The sequence below is a fragment of the Pongo abelii genome, chromosome 9, assembly GCF_028885655.2.
Source record: "Pongo abelii isolate AG06213 chromosome 9, NHGRI_mPonAbe1-v2.0_pri, whole genome shotgun sequence".
In the NCBI taxonomy this organism is placed as follows: domain Eukaryota; kingdom Metazoa; phylum Chordata; class Mammalia; order Primates; family Hominidae; genus Pongo; species Pongo abelii.
In genome coordinates this window covers 79,255,072-79,270,453 of record NC_071994.2, presented here as the reverse complement: position 1 = coordinate 79,270,453, position 15,382 = coordinate 79,255,072, and the positions used below count along the sequence as shown (strand labels likewise).

Below are 15,382 nucleotides of genomic sequence, written 5' to 3'. Positions count from 1 at the left end.
CTTTGGGCATTGGGCCCAACACTCAAATCCATGAGAGTTTTCAGCCAGCGCTTCCAGCTGACAGCCGGCCCAGCCTGCACCAGGGAGGGGACACTTGACTGAGCTGGACCTGCAGGCAGACAGCAGGGTCTAGGCAGGGAAGGGGCATCCAGACGAGACTCCAGCCAAACGTTAGGAGGAGCTGGGGCTGTTACCCTTAGAGGACAGACTCAAAGGAAGACAGCCACCACCTCCTAGTTCCTGCTAGGCCCTCCTTGGGCCTTGGGGCCAAGCTAGGATGTGAGGGGGCCCATGAGCAGCTCCCGGCTCTGTGTAAGGAAGGACTGCATCCAGGCACAGCCAGCAGCTGCCTCAGGAGGGCAAGAGCTGCCCGTCACAGCAGGTAAGGTCTGCCCCTCATCCTCCCATCGTGCCTGGCTCACCTGATGTGGTTGTCGGTCAGCTGCTTCAGGATCTGCACATATGCCTCGTCCTTCAGGGGCTCCGCTTTCAGGGGACCTTCAAAGATCTGGTCGGTGAGCTCGTTGACGGAGCGTGTCCTCTTGGACGGGTAGTCGCCCATGTACTTGAGCACAGGTGGGGACTGTCAAGGAAGGGCTTGTGCCGAATAGAGGGAGCACTGGCCTGGGGTCCGGAGGCCCCACTCCCTACAGGGCCTGCATCACCTGAAGCTGCGACCCTGGGCCCTCAGGCTGTGCACTCACAAAATGGGCGTGATCTGCCCCACCCTCTCTCAGCTTCCTCACAGCCACCAGCCCCACATCCCAAGCCCTCACAGCAGCTGGGATGGACTTCCCAGATGGCGAATCTGACCATGCCACCCCCTGCCCAGTGGTTCACCCTGGCCTTAGGACACGGCCCAAGCTTCCTCACAGGGCTCGGGAACCCTGCCTAAGCCCAGTCTTCCCATCCTGTCTGTGCTGAAGCCCCGGAGCCCTGGAACAGCCCCTGCTCTGTGTGCCTCGGGGCCTTGCTGCTGCTCCCTCTCTCTGGAACACTCCCCCCTCCCTCCCCTTTGCCTGGCTAAGTCCTACTTAGCCTTCAGGGCTCAGCCTAGATAACACTTCCTCCAGGAAGTCCTCCTTGCCCCCTCCAGGTCACATGGGTCAGGTCACAGTGCTGCCTGGTCCCATCTCAGCACTGATCTGGATGTGTGTATGGTCCCATGAGGCCAGGGGCTGGGCTGGTCCCTGCTCTACCTGCATGCCTGGTCCAGCACAAGGCACCAAATCCACCTGGCACCCAAATGACAGGGTCAGAGAAGACAGTGGGTGAGGCAGCCCCTTGCATATCAAAAGGTGCAAGGGAGGGGGTACTCCATCAACCCTCCCCACGCATGCCCGGGTCGCAGCAGGCCCTCAGGAGGAAGGCAGTATGCAGACGAAGGCCCTGCCCGGTCCCCGGCTCCCCTGGGCGCAGCCCAGTGGCACGGATATCAATGAAGGCCAGGCAGGCCTCCTGCGAGAGCTCCTCACTGCCCAGGAGCTTCTTGAGCAGCGCCTGCTTGAGCGGTTCCCGCGTGTGGCTCCACAGCCGGTCCTTGCCTCGGGCCTTGGACACCATGACGCGGCTCAGCGTGTGCTTGGGTGGGGGCCTGCCACAGCACAGGGACCGTCAGCAATGCCCCATCACTGGCAACCCGGGGAGAAACCCCCAGGTTGTGAGACCCCCACCCCCACCCATCCCTGTGCCCAGAGGCTGAGGGTGGGCACCAGGCCCTGCTCTTCCCTGCCCTGCATGTGACCTGAGGCGAGTCACTGGCAGTCACCGGGCCTTCCTTTCTCAGCTGTGAAACCCCAGCGGCGAGAACACCGCGGGCTGTGCCCCAGCCTCCCCCACCACCCTGCGCCCCCTTTAGAGCTCAGTGCACACCGCTCCATCAGGAAGCTTCTCACTGCCCCCTAACCCCCGCCCCAAAAGCATCCTTATCACAGTGCTGGGCACGCAGAATCCCAGCTGCCTGCTTCCAGCCCGCATCCCCACCAGGACTCAGTCTCAAATGTCCAGCCTGGGGTGGGGTGGGGTGCAGTGACATCTCTTGAAGGAAGATAAGATGAGACACATAGGACGGGTCATCTTGGCAGACAGAAACAGCCCTCCAGCTCCCTCTGACCCAGGCCCTGCTCACAGGTGGGGGCTTCACAAAGCAGCCCCAGCACACGACCAGACGGTAGCGGAAGCCTGCAGCTCCTAGCCCTGTGGCTCCCAACCTTCCCCAGGAGGCATCACCTGAAGTAGTCATAGGAGAACTCCTCCAGCGTGTAGGGCTTGGCACGCACCTCGGGCTCCGCCGTTCGCAGCTGCAAGAGCCGGACAACGTCCTGCCTCTGGTCGGGAGTCATGGTGACCAGGGCCTAGGGGCCAAGAGACAGGGGGCTCAGGTCAGCTCTCCACCTGCGGCCACCAGGATCAACATGGTATACCCTGGAGCCTTCTGGACTCTGGGAGACTCTTCAGGGGGATGGACCCCATGCCCCATTCTGACCCTGGGAGCCCCGTTCCTCCTTGGGGTCTCTGAGGTCCCTACTGCCTCCTTTGTGCTGAGCTCAGGGCCCTTCCCCGGGTGTCTAATCAGGTTGGGTCAGTCAGACAGCCTGGACGAGGCAGGGGGACATGGTGTGAGAGCTGCCTCGTCCACTGAGCCTGGCTTAGGAGCCATTGGGGAAGCTGGGCTGTGAGTCCTCAGAGCTGCTCTCAAGGGGGCTCCAGAAGAAGCAGGGCCCCCTTCCCAGCTGTGCTCCCGCTGCCTATTCATACAGTGTGGGTGATACATCTCTCTCCAGTCCCCACCCCCGGCCCCACCCTTTGGCAGTTCCTCATCTGATGCCATTTCTAGGCCCCTCCCCACCTGGCACAGGTTTGAGCGCTGCCCCAACTTTAAATGTGTGGTCCCATAAGATCCCAAGATCATCTTCACAGATGCACTAGACCATTAACCAATTGTACAGCTGTGGGAAGTAGACAAAGAGGGGTCTAATGGCACCTCCCACCCATCTGCCACCCCCAGGCCACATACCACAATCTCCCGCGGTGGCATGGTGACAGTGGGCATGACGTACACACAGTCGGTGGGGAAGTCCCCACGCTGCTTGGTCCTCTCATTGATGCCGTTGGCCCAGCCCAAGTTCATGACCTGTTCGCCCGTGTCGTGGTCCAGGATGATGAGGTCTCCCTTGGCAAAGCTGAGGAAGCCTGACTCCTCACCCGCTGTAGAGCAGAGGTGAGTGGGACCACGGGGGCAGAGACAGGCCGAGTTGGAACATCTTCCCACAGAAGAACTGAGGTGTTATCACTCGTGTCTGCCCACCTGCCACTCTGCCTCCACCTTGTCACAACTCTCCATAGAGAGACCATCACTAGAGTGGGCTACTCTCCTGCTCAAAAGCCTTCCACGGCTCCTCATTGCCCTTGGGAAGGAAGCCCCACACTCCTAGGCCTGTTGTGAGCAGGCCTCCCGGACTCCTTCCACCTTGCCTCTCCTCCCTCACTGTGCCTGTTCCCAGCCAAACCAAGCTGTTTGCAGTTCCCTGGACAGGCCAGCTTTCTCCCGCCTCTGTGCTGGCATCATGCTCAGCTCTCTGCCCCCTGCGCTCTGCTCACACGGGCTTCCTCCCTGGACCCCAGTCTGCATGGGGCCTCTCCTCTGGGCTTCCCTGCTCACTGCACTGTCACAGGCCTGTCACTGTCTGCTTCCCACCAGCCTCCCCACTGAGGACAGGGTGGGGTCCATTTCATCTTTGTCTTTCCCACACTTCGCCAGGGCCTCGGTGGCCTCAGGCAGAGTAGTTGTTACTGCTGTTATCACTTGAAGATGGTGGGTCTTTTGAGAACACTGAGGAGGACCCTGATCTAACTTGGAGAGCTGACAGGAGATGAGTATTGAAGAGCCAGAAGAACGGAGGGAGAGGAGGTTCCCCACAGGCCACAGATTGAAGGCACGGGCTTCTGCTATTTGGTCTAGCTTCAGGGGAAAGATGGGAACAAGATCCTAGCAGCCTTGAGTGCCAAGGCCAAGGGGCATGGTCTGTGATATGGTTTAGATATTTGTCCCCTCCAAATCTCTCTGTTGAAATTTGATCTCCCAGTGTTGGCGGTGGCCTAGTGTGAGGTGTTTGGGTCATGGGGGTGGGTCTCTCTTGAACAGTGTGGTGCCGTGCTCACGTTAATGAGTGAGTTCTCACTCTATGTAGTCTCTGTGAGAACTGATTGTTTAAAAGAGCCTGGCACCTCCTCCTCTCTTCCTTCCTTCTGATGCAGGCACCCCTTCTCCTTCTGCCATGAGTGGAAGCTTCCTAGGGCCTTCATCAGAAGCAGATGCTGGTGCCATGCTTTTTTCTGTTTCCTTTTTTTTTTTTTTTTTTTTTTTTTTTTTTTTAAAGAGATGAGGTCTCACTCTTGCCCAGGCTGGACTGCAGTGGCACAATCATGGCTCACTGCAGCCTCCACCTCCTGGGCTCAAGCAATCCTCCTACCTCAGCCTCCTGAAGAGCTATGACTACAGGCACATGCCACCACACCCGGCTAATTTATTTAACCTTTTGTAGAGACAAGGATCTCACTATGTTGCCCAGGCTGGTCTTGAACTCCTGGCCCCAAGTGATCCTCCCATCTCAGCCTCCCAAAGCTCTGGGATTGCAGGCATGAGCCATCATGCCCAGCCAGCACCATGCTTCTTATAGTGCCTGCAGAACTGTGAGCCAAATAAACCTCTTTTCTTCATAAATCTCCCAGCCTCCAGCATTCCATTATAGCAACACAAATGGACTAAGACAGTCTGCATAACACCCTAACCCCCAGTGCCAGGCGGCCCATACCAGCAGCCACTCACCGGGGTTGGGGTTATCCTGCAGGGCCACAACATACTTAGATCTCTTCCGGAGCCCCTCTAGGAAGGTGACCACCAGGTCACGAATGTCTTCAGCATTGCTAGAGGTGAAGGTGTATTCGTCCCCCTTGATGGTGGCCAGCGTGAAGCTGGGAGCCGTCGTTTTCGCTCCCCTGCAGGACCAACACGGAGAACAGGGCCCCGCTGGGGTCAGTCCTGCCCAGCCTGAGTGAGGCGCAGCACAGCCAAGATCAGAGCAGCCCAGTGAGAGCCAGACACGGCACTCCCTGAAGGAGATCAAGGCCAGTCGAGTCAGACATGCCCCAACCAGTGGGAGATGTGGCCCAGCTCAGACACATCTCAGGCTAAGTCAGAGCTGGCCTGGCCAGAGTCAGGCATGGCCCAGAGGGAGACCCACACTGGCCTGGCCCACTTTTCCTTTGCCTGTCTAATTCCTACTCACCCTTTAAATCTCAACCTACATGCCACTTCCTCCAGGAAGTCCTCCCTGCCCTCCCACTGCCCTGATCATACTGTGCTTTAAAATGGCCTATTCAATGTCTGTCTCCTCTCTTGACTGAAGATCCAAGAGGACAAGGACTATCTTATCACTACTGCATCCTGTGTGCCTGGCATGTGTCTGGTCAGTGCTGGACACAGTCTGACTCCAGCCCATATCAGACACAACCAAAAGACACTGCTGCAAGCCCCAGATGGTGGGGGAGGGAGCCACTGCACTGCTGGGAAAGCCAGTCAATCCCAGCAACCCACCCCACCATTCCACCTATGTGCACCACATTTCGCAGTTTATAAAGAGCTCTCCCACCTATTATTGCATTCATTCCCCACCACCGTTATGCGAGAAAAGTATTAAGACTCCTGTTTTAGGAATGAAGACATAGAGTGAGTGCTATCCAGTCCCCTGAACCCCAGGTCAAGCTCTTTTGTACACACTTGGCTGCCCCTGCCTGTCCTGACAGCCCAGTCCTGTCTCAGAGCAGCCTTAATGTGCTGTAAAGCCCAAGTCCAAGTCCAGCCCTCCACTAGGAGGTGCCAGACGGGTCTGCACAGTGCAGCACAAACTGCCCAATCACGTGCAACCAGGCAGGCCACTTCATGCCTCTTCACTTCCCATGACCCACAGGGAAGCTCCGGCCCCTCTCCTTCCCCTCTGTCTGTCTGCGTCTCCATGCGGCCCTCCTCACCTGCTGCTGGACACAGCCATGATCTCTGGGAAGGACAGCTCCAGAAGTACCTGCTCCTGCTCATCCACAAAGTACACGCCCGTCCAGTTGACGGCCACGATGACGTCATTCTTGGGGAGGCTGGGGCCTGGGACGAGACCACGGCACTGAGAGGCAGGCCTCCCACCCCCAGGCCCAGCCCTTCCCAATCTCATAACAGCCAGACAGGTGGCAATACACTGATTTCTATTTTATAGATACGGAAACTGAGGCTCAGAGAGCACAAACTCGCTATGTGGCAAAATCCAAAGTGCAGTGGTGAATTGGGAAATTGGTTTGGGTCCCACTCCTGCCATTGGTCTTTGTGCAGCTTTGGACAAGCCCCTGCCCTGAACTAAGGTGGGATCTGGGGAGGGGTTGGACTGAGGCCCAGGGTTCCCTCTGACCCTGGTACTTGGTGGTTCTGTGAACAGCAGCATCAGCACAGGGCCTGGAACAGAGCAGGTGCCCAGTAATGATGGCCCGAGGATGGCTGAGCCAGTGACCTGTGTGGGTTTGTATCTGCTAGTCTCAACTTCACAGAGTCGGCCCAGCAGGGCTGGCCCTGTCTGAACCCTGGGCCACCCTGTTCTGTACATAGTATGTGCCTTAATGAATCGATCCTCACTCAGTTTTTCAACCCCGTGCACCACTGAGCACATAAGTTGTGCCATGGAGTCACTACCGGGTGTTGGGGAGGCAGGACCCACTCAGCAGCACTGACCAGAACAAACCAAGCATCGTGCAGGCAAGAGTTTCATTGACGGGGGCCCCTGGCTCAAGCCGTTTCCCTCCCCTGTTGTGGGCTGGAGCTACCGAGCAAGGGACTGGGAGCATTGCAGGCTGGGGGTACCTGAGAATTTGTAGGCCTCATAAAACCTGGAGAAGAGCAAGGGCCACTTGAAGCGGGCATAATTGACCACATCCTCTTTGACCTTCTGGGCATCAGTTCTCCTCTGGGCATAAATCCCCTGGAAGGAGAGAGGGACAGAGGGACAGAGGAACAGAGAGACAGAAGACAATGTATGAGTGAGTTTGCTCTAAAAATCAGCTGCTGCTGCCTTCTAGCCAGGAGCAGCCTGGGACCCCTGCACCTCCTGTGCATCATGGCCTTGCCCTGCTCCCATCTGTCTGCAGTCACCCTGTCCCCACCTTTCTCATTCATCAATATCAGCGAGCACTTTTGAGTGCCACCTCTATGCAGGTGCTGGGGCCCAAAGTCAGAGAAAGCATAGCTGCCCCTCCAGGGAGTTCTCAGTTCAGCAGAGACAGGGAAGCAAGGATTCCAGCCAGAGCATGTGGGAGGCCCAAGGCCCCGGGTCAGTAGAAGGCGTGTGCAGGGTAGACTGGAAAGAGAGGGACTAGGGACACAGCGTGGGGAGCCAGGTCCTGGGGGACTGTGAGTGCAGCCACAACTGCAAGAAACTGATCTGGTGAATCTGGGAATTAGATCAGTGTGTCAAGGGAGAACTGAAGCCTGGAGGTGAGGTGATCCGTGAGGGGTGCTGCCGTGCTCTTGGTAAGATACAAAAGCACCAGCATTGTGTTTCTCTAAAAATATCCCCACAAGCCCTAGTGAGAACTCTGGGCTTCTGGGGTAGCACTGGCGGGGTGAGAGTGAAATCCTGGTTTTTATAGTATGAAGACACAGGCATAGGTAAGGGTGGATGTGTATGCCAGCTCACAGACGGCCCCATCTCCACCCACGAGAGAGCCCATGAGGGGTGCCATCCTAACAGCAGTGAGAATTCAGGGGCAAAGGGCTCAATGTCACCAATCCAAGCTCAAATGACTCAGAGAAAATACATATGTAGGCAGAGAGACAAATCACTGAGCAAGTGTGGCTATCACCCAGTGAATCTGGGAAGTGAAGTGCACACAGCAGTCCTACTTTTTTGAACATGCAATTTCTCCGTAAGTTTGAAATTATTTCAAAATAAGATGTTTTCAAAACACCTGTTATGGACTGAATTGTGTGCTTCCTTCCCCAGCCCACCATATTTGCATATTAAAGTCCTCACCCTCAGCAACTCAGAATGTAACCCTATTTGGAGATAAGGTCTCTTTTTTTTTTTTTTTTTTTTTTTGGAGACGGAGTCTTGCTCTTGTCCCCTAGGCTGGAGCACAATGGCAGGATCTTGGCTCACTGCAACCTCCGCCTCCCGGGTTCAAGTGATTCTCCTGCCTCAGCCTCCCGAGTAGCTAGGATTACAGGCATCCACCACCACGCCTGGTGAATTTTTGCATTTTTAGTAGAGACGGGATTGCGCCATGTTGGCCAGGCTCGTCTCGAACTCCTGACCTCATGACCACCAACCATCCGCCCGCCTTGGCCTCCCAAAGTGCTGGGATTACAGGCGTGAGCAACCACACCCGGCCCGGAGATAAGGTCTTTAAAGAGGTCACTAATGAGATATTTTGGGTGGGCTGTAATCCAATGTGTCTGGTGCCCTTTTAAGAGAAGGATATTTGGACTCAGATGTGCATGTGCACACGTCACCGTGTGGTGACAGATGGAGAAGACAGTCATCTGCAGGCCAAGAGGAGAAGCCTCAGGAGAAAGCCCCTGCTGACACCTTGATCTCGGAGCTCCAGGCTCCAGAACTGGAAGGAAATACATTTATTTTTGTTGTTGAAACCACCTAGTCTGTGGCACTTTGTTATGGCAGACCTAGATAACGAACAATGCACCCTCCCACCCTACAAAACCTGTGATTCACAACTGTCCATTCTATGAGGGGCCTGACCCAGGGCCTGACCCAGGGCTCTGGGACAGACACTCTGAGGAGCTCCAGTCCAGGAGAGACCCAGCTCAGCTGTGGGCTCCAAACGGCAGAAACCATGTTTGTCCCACAAAGGGCTGTATCTCCAGGTCCTGGTATGGTGCCCAGCACATAACAAGTGCCCAAAATAAAATGAATGCATAATAATGGCACCCCGCCCAGGAAGTACCACATGCCACAATGGCAATGAGCCCTGAGGAGGCCCTCAGGGAGGTGGGGGTGGAGGCTGCAGCTGTTTGGGAGGCAGCTGGGCAGGCTGCAGTGGCTGCCGGCATGTGAGGGCCAAGGGAGAGGAGGTGCCTGAGGATGGAGGGCAGGGCTCTCACTTGAGGGACAGAGGGGTGGCAGAGAGGAGACGCTCCTCCTCTGAAGTGGGGTTCAGGGGGGTGAGGGCCTCGGGGGAAGCAGGCTGGCGCAGGGAGCACTCAGGACTCAGGGAGAGGCGGAGGCTGGCAGGGAGCTGACCAGAGAAGGCATACGGTCAGGTGGAGGGTGGCACAGGGCTCCCGGGTGAGGACGGAGGCCACGAGGTGAGGAGGGGTGAGACCATGGGTCTGTGGCACCCTCAGACTATGGAGCCCTCGACTTATGTACGGGGGCAATTCTCTTGCACAGCCAGGGCCATGAAGATGAGGAGGCCTTGGGTCCCCTACCAGCAGCCAGTGCTCCCACCTTCTCCCCATCTGGATACCCCTGCTCTACTTGGCCAGGCTCTTAGCTTGGGAGGGAACCACTCATGGCTGGTCATGGGCCTGGGCTTCAAGCAACGGGGTCAAGGGGGCCTGTCCCTAAAGCTCCCCAGGCAGGAAGTTGGGCTGGAGTTCTGTTAGGAAAAAGGAGGTACAATTCCTAAAGCTCTGTCTAGCGTCCACCGCCACTCCTGAGCTGCAGCTCTGGAAGCTGTAGCACCAACGAGGGGCTGGCGCAAGACCAGGAAAGGGGCCCCAATACCCATGGCCCCACAGAGGATGCAGGGTTAAGTTTGATTCCCTCTGTGTGCCTGGCACACAGATGGCAGGAGAATGAGTGAGCTGATGTCCAATGAAGGAAGGGCCACTGGGAGGCGGGAGGTCAGGTGCCATCCCATCCCCCGCAGCCCCAACAGACAGGTTCAGATGAGGGCTGGGACCTCCTTGGTTGTTCAGGTCCACATCCCTTCTCTAAGACTCCTCTCAGCCCTTCTACCTTCTTGTGGGCGGCGATGGCCAGCTGGGCCCACTTCTCTAGCGTCTTCAGGGGCGTGATCTCGCGGTCGGGGATGTAGGTGGGCACAAGGTTCAGGAGGCGCTCCAGGATAATCTCAGAGCCATAGTCCACAAAGTACTGCTGGGAGGCCAGCTCAGCCAGGTCGTCCTCCTAGGTGGGGGGAGGCCTCGGTCATGCATTGGCCCAGGCCCCTCCAGGAAGCCCTTCCACACCACCAAAGGCTCCAGTCCCCTCTCCTGGCCCTGCCTCCTGTAGCTCTCAGAGCCTGGCCTTTGGGACCCAGGCTTCTCACTGATTCACCAGGGAATTCTTGTCTGCTCAGAAGAACCATGAGCTCCCCAAGGGCAGGGCCACACCCTCACCTTCTCCTGGATCCCTTTGGCACTGGCATGGAGCTGGACTCTGCCCAGGGGCACACGAAGTGACGAAAAAAAAAAAAAACAAGCCAGCCCATCGAGCAGCCACTGCACACTCAGCCCTGTGAGACAGCGACCAGAGCTGACATACAGCAGAAGAGGAAGTGTCTGCCCTGGAGAACGGGAGACACCTAGGGTCTGCTGGCGGGGTCAGAGTGAGGGGAGTGCATCACTGTGACTACCTCCATCACCACCATCACCATTAAGCACTTGGGGGACAGTTAAAGTGGTTAACAGCTGGCAGGATCTACTGCAGAAGGTTCAGAGAGCCAAGTGGCCACTGGGCATTTGCCCCTTCTCTGCCTGGCCTGGTGCACAGCAGCCCCAGTGATGCCTACCAAGGGCTCCCCAGGGCTCCAGCAGCAAAGGCATAGAGAAAGGCTCTTTGGGGCCTTGGAGGCAATAGATATTTTCCAACCAGTTTGAAATATTTCAGAATTTTAGTAACTGATGTGGCTATACTAATGCACTCCGCCTGAATATTTGCTTACCACCAATACCACCATTATCATCACCACTATCACCAACAAAACTACCACCACTACCTCCACCATCACCACCATCACTACCAACACTATCACCAACATCATTACTGCCTCCAGCATCACCACCATCATCACTACCAACACTATGCCTCCACCATCACCACCATCATCACTACCAACAACACTGTCATCACCAACACCATCACTGCCTCCACCATCACCATCATTACCAACAACACTGTCATTGTCAACACCACCATCACTACCTTTACCATCACCACTATCATCACTACCAAGAACACTGTCATCACCACTGACACCATCACTACCTCCACCATCACCAGCAACCACCACCATCACCAACACCATCCCTACCTCCAATATCACCAGTGTCATCAGAACCAACAATACCTCATCACTAACATCACTACCTCCGCCATCACCAACACCACCACTACCTCCACCATCACCAACACCACCACTACCTCCACCATCACCAACACCATCACTACCTCCACCATCACCAACACCATCCCTACCTCCAATATCACCAGTGTCATCAGTACCAATACCTCATCACTAACATCACTACCTCCACCATCACCAACACCACCACTACCTCCACCCACCATCACCACCATCATCAGTACCAACACCATCGCTACGTCCACCATCACCACCAACCATCATCACTATCTCCACCATCACTACCTCCACCAACGTTACTACCACCAACCATCCTCTTCATTTCCACCACCTCCTTTCTCATCCCTCCACCACAATCACCAACAGAACCATAGCTACCATTACCATTATCAAAAACAAAACAACCACATAACTCCTGTCCTCAGAAGGAGAAAAAAGAATACACATTTGCAAATTCTGATCTCAAGGAATGGCTGTATTTGTTATTTAATGCAGCGCTTACTAGATATACTCAGAATGGTGCAGCAGGTCCTGCGGCATGTCCTCTGTAGCACGCACAGTCACTACAGCAGGGTGGGGGCCTCCTCCACTGGCGGAATTCAGGACATCCTCAGAAGCCCTGGCTCCCGCCATCTCACCTCTCCTCACAAGCCCCCTGACATAGGCGGTGTCCATCCAGGCACCTGAAGAGTGCCTGACTGCAGTCAGGCTCACCCCAGCCTGAGCTAATGATGGCTCACAGAGGAGCACTCAGCCCAAACGTGGAAAACAGGAGGCTGTGAGCCAAGCCAGCCTGGCGGAAGATTCCCTCCCACTCACCTTCTCACACCTGTACTCCCCAAACTTGACTCCTCGCACCACCTGCTGGTAGATGAGGTTGGTGGCCACGTTGTCCTCGGAGGGGCTGTGCCAGGGCGTGAAGACCTCTTTGCGGAAGAAGAGCCTCCAGGGGGCGTTGCGCTCCTGGGCGCCCTGCTCCTTGGCATACTGCTCGCACTGGGAGATGGCGTCCATGACGTGGTCACTGCCGCTGCCCAGGGAGGACACCTGCGGGCACAGCAGGGAGGGGAGCAGGCACGGAGTCAGGGAAGGACTATGAGGAGCCTCGACAGGGCCAACGGTCAGTTCAGACAGAAAACCGAGGCCCAGCGAGGGGCAGGGACACGTCCAAGGCCCCCAGGAGGCAGACCAGATCCCAGCCCTGGGCTCTAAGCCCCACCCCCATCATTGCCTTCCTAGCCTCAGTTCTGGGCACGGTGACTTGGGAATTCCCATTTTCTAGTGGAAGCCTTTTGGGAAACTGAACAGACAGTACCTGGAAACACAAGAGCATCGGTGAGAAAAATCCAGGCAAACTGTGTCCAGCAACATGGTACCTCCCCTGGGCTTGTGGGCGGGGGCCCCTCTGCTGAGCATGACGTTGCTGGGGGTGGAGGCAAAATCACCCAAGCCCCAGGTCCCGCTCAGCCGAGGAGGCTCCAGCCTCTGAGGTGAGTCTGTGGGACGCGCTCCAGCTGCTTGAGGGCAAGTGTGAAGAACTCCCGTTTGCTGAGGAGTTTCTCCATCAGATGCCATAGCAACCTGAGAGGGAATTCCACTCCCATCTGCATACAAGGGCTGCGCAGCCCTCCCATCAGCCTGGGCCATGCTCTTCCTTCAGCACCAGGAGAGGATTCACTGGGCCTGAGGACACAGGACTGAGGACATCGTACTGCTGGGTTTTCCCTCGGGTGCTGAAGAGCTCTCAGCAGTTGTTTTTTGTTTTTGTTTTGTTTTGTTTTTTGAGATGGAGTCTCGCTCTGTCGCCCAAGCTGGAGTGCAGTGGTGGGATCTCAGCTCACCACAACCTCCACCTCCTGGGTTCAAGTGATTCTCCTGCCTCAGCCTCCTGAGTAGCTGGGACTACAGGTGTGCACCACCGTGCCCCATTAATTTTTGTATTTTTAGTAGAGACGAGGTTTCACTACATTAGCCAGGCTGGTCTTGAACTCCTGACTTTGTGATCTGCCTGCCTCAGCCTCCCGAAGTGCTGGGATTACAGGCGTGAACCACCGCACCTGGCCGAGTTCTCGGCGGTACTGAGGAGTCAGGCAGAGCCAATTAGCACAGGCTCAGGGGGAAACCGAGGTGCTCAAGGGTGAATAGCCCCGGCCAGTAGGTGGCAGCACTGGCGGCCCGGAGTGGGGCCGGGAGGAGGTGCTTTCGGGCAGCCATACCTTGTCAAACAGGGCAATGTAGAGGGAGAACCCGAACCGGTCCTTGAGAGAGATCTTGTCGGCCAGCGCGTTGCAGAGCTCCTTGGCCGTGGTCGCCGAGTCCGTCAGCAGGGTCTTGGTGGTCCCGTCCATGAATGTCACGGGCAACATGATTGGCTTCTTGGACTTGGTGGCCTGGAAGTGCCCCAAGAGGGTTTGTGGGGTCCCTTCCCTTCAGACCTGCTTGCCTCTCTGGACTTTGGCTTTCTGCTTTCTGTGGGGTTGGAGCTGCCCCAGCGCTCCAGGCCCCAGCACCTCACTGGGACACTGCTTGTCCCCATCACAGGTGTCCAGGGAGCCCTGCTGTGCACACCACACCAATGGGACCTTTAGGACCCCTGAGCCAGGGCCTGGGGCTGAGAGGTCAGGCACTGCCACAGGCCAGGGGTCTCTGCTATCACTTCATATAACCTTCACCATGTGGTAGGTAAAGGCATTGAGACACAGAGGGAATCTCCTTTGCCCAAGTCATCTTGACCGTAAGGCCAGCAAATGGAGTTCCTCATCCTTTGGGGGCTTTTCTGTTCCTATAGGCCTGGGGTTCCAGAACTTGAGGGTAGGTGCTTGAGGAATCACAGAATCTCAAAACAGGGAATGTTTCTGGGGCACTCGAGTGCACTGGACACACACACACACATGCATTTACACACGTGCGCACACATGCACACACTCACACACTCTTGTGCACATGCACACACACGCACGAACCTGCAGCTCCAGCCAGCTGGGCGGCTGTGTCCGTGTCCCATTGACAAAGGTCCTCCTCAGACGCTCCTCACAGTATGGGGCGTAGCCGGGCGGGCCCCCATGGATGAAGTTCCGCAGGTACTGCAGCCAGAGCACCCGCTGAGGCGGCCCCACCGCGGCCCCTGGGGCTCCCCATGTGGATTCTGAGGGCAGCCACCAGGCCCTCCTGGCACTTGGAGGCTGCTCCTCCAGGCCAGGCTGCTTTCTGTGGCTTCCCTACCCTCTCAGCTCCACCACCTGTTTCCAGCCACGTCTGTGGCCTCCCCCACCTCCCGCTAGCTTAGCCTAGCGGCTCCTCCCCATACCCCTTCACAGCACCAGCCAGTCGGGTTGATCCTGCCATGATGTGCTCCATTCTGACCCTAGCGCCCAGGGCCTGCCCCAAGACGAGGGTGCAGAGGGCCTGGGACACACTCCTCCTGTCAGACTCAGCCCCCTCCTAAGTAGAATGGGGCTGAGGGGAGTGTGGGGCAAAGAGGTGGCTGCCTGAGAGGAGGGGTTGCCAGGAAGATGGGGCTCAGTAGGGGGTGGCCGGGTGGGCCTTGTGACCAGGCCCTTTGGAGCCCCTGGCTATTGCTCTCCCCACAGTGCTGGGACAGGGCCTAGCTCTCCTTCCCACTCCAGGAGGCCAGGCACCTTCCTACCTTGACAAACTTCTCGGAGGGGGCGAAACAGCCCACGCAGAGAGACACGAGAATCCAGCCCCGGGCATAGCTGCTCTTGGAGGGGTTGTGGGTCAGCTGCTTGCTGATCTGGCAGTAGATCTCGTCCCTGGGCAGGCAGCAGGGCAACGGAGGGGGAATCACCCCAGAGGAACAGCCCCGGTCCCCACCTCCTCCTAGCAGCCGATGGGACACCACACAGCTGTCCTCTCCAACTTGCCAAGACCACCCGGGAGGAGGCAGAGTGAGGCTGGGTGGCAGGGCTGAGCCAAGGGCTGGGGTCTGGCTTTGGAGGCAGGATCATCAGGCATAAAGCACCTCCCCAACTCCAATCCAGTTCCCACAGCCAGGGCC

The 15,382-nt window shown here is 57.0% G+C and overlaps 1 protein-coding gene across 4 annotated transcripts in view; it reads right to left on the bottom strand.

The window, feature by feature from the left end:
- MYO7A (myosin VIIA) overlaps positions 1 to 15,382 on the bottom strand; it is an 88,829-nt gene that overhangs the window by 10,559 nt on the left and 62,888 nt on the right. For 3 of the 4 annotated variants that reach the window (XM_024255160.3, XM_054526047.2, XM_054526044.2), the window contains 12 exons: positions 15,011 to 15,137; positions 14,328 to 14,447; positions 13,581 to 13,754; positions 12,184 to 12,411; positions 10,017 to 10,187; positions 6,902 to 7,019; positions 6,031 to 6,157; positions 4,829 to 5,112; positions 3,017 to 3,207; positions 2,230 to 2,354; positions 1,437 to 1,594; positions 423 to 576 (listed from right to left, as the gene is read on the bottom strand). In XM_024255160.3, coding sequence (XP_024110928.2) covers positions 423 to 576; positions 1,437 to 1,594; positions 2,230 to 2,354; positions 3,017 to 3,207; positions 4,829 to 5,112; positions 6,031 to 6,157; positions 6,902 to 7,019; positions 10,017 to 10,187; positions 12,184 to 12,411; positions 13,581 to 13,754; positions 14,328 to 14,447; positions 15,011 to 15,137 — 1,977 coding nt within the window. The remainder of the gene's footprint in view (positions 1 to 422; positions 577 to 1,436; positions 1,595 to 2,229; positions 2,355 to 3,016; positions 3,208 to 4,828; positions 5,113 to 6,030; positions 6,158 to 6,901; positions 7,020 to 10,016; positions 10,188 to 12,183; positions 12,412 to 13,580; positions 13,755 to 14,327; positions 14,448 to 15,010; positions 15,138 to 15,382) is intronic. The other variant, XM_054526045.1, reaches the window with a different exon arrangement.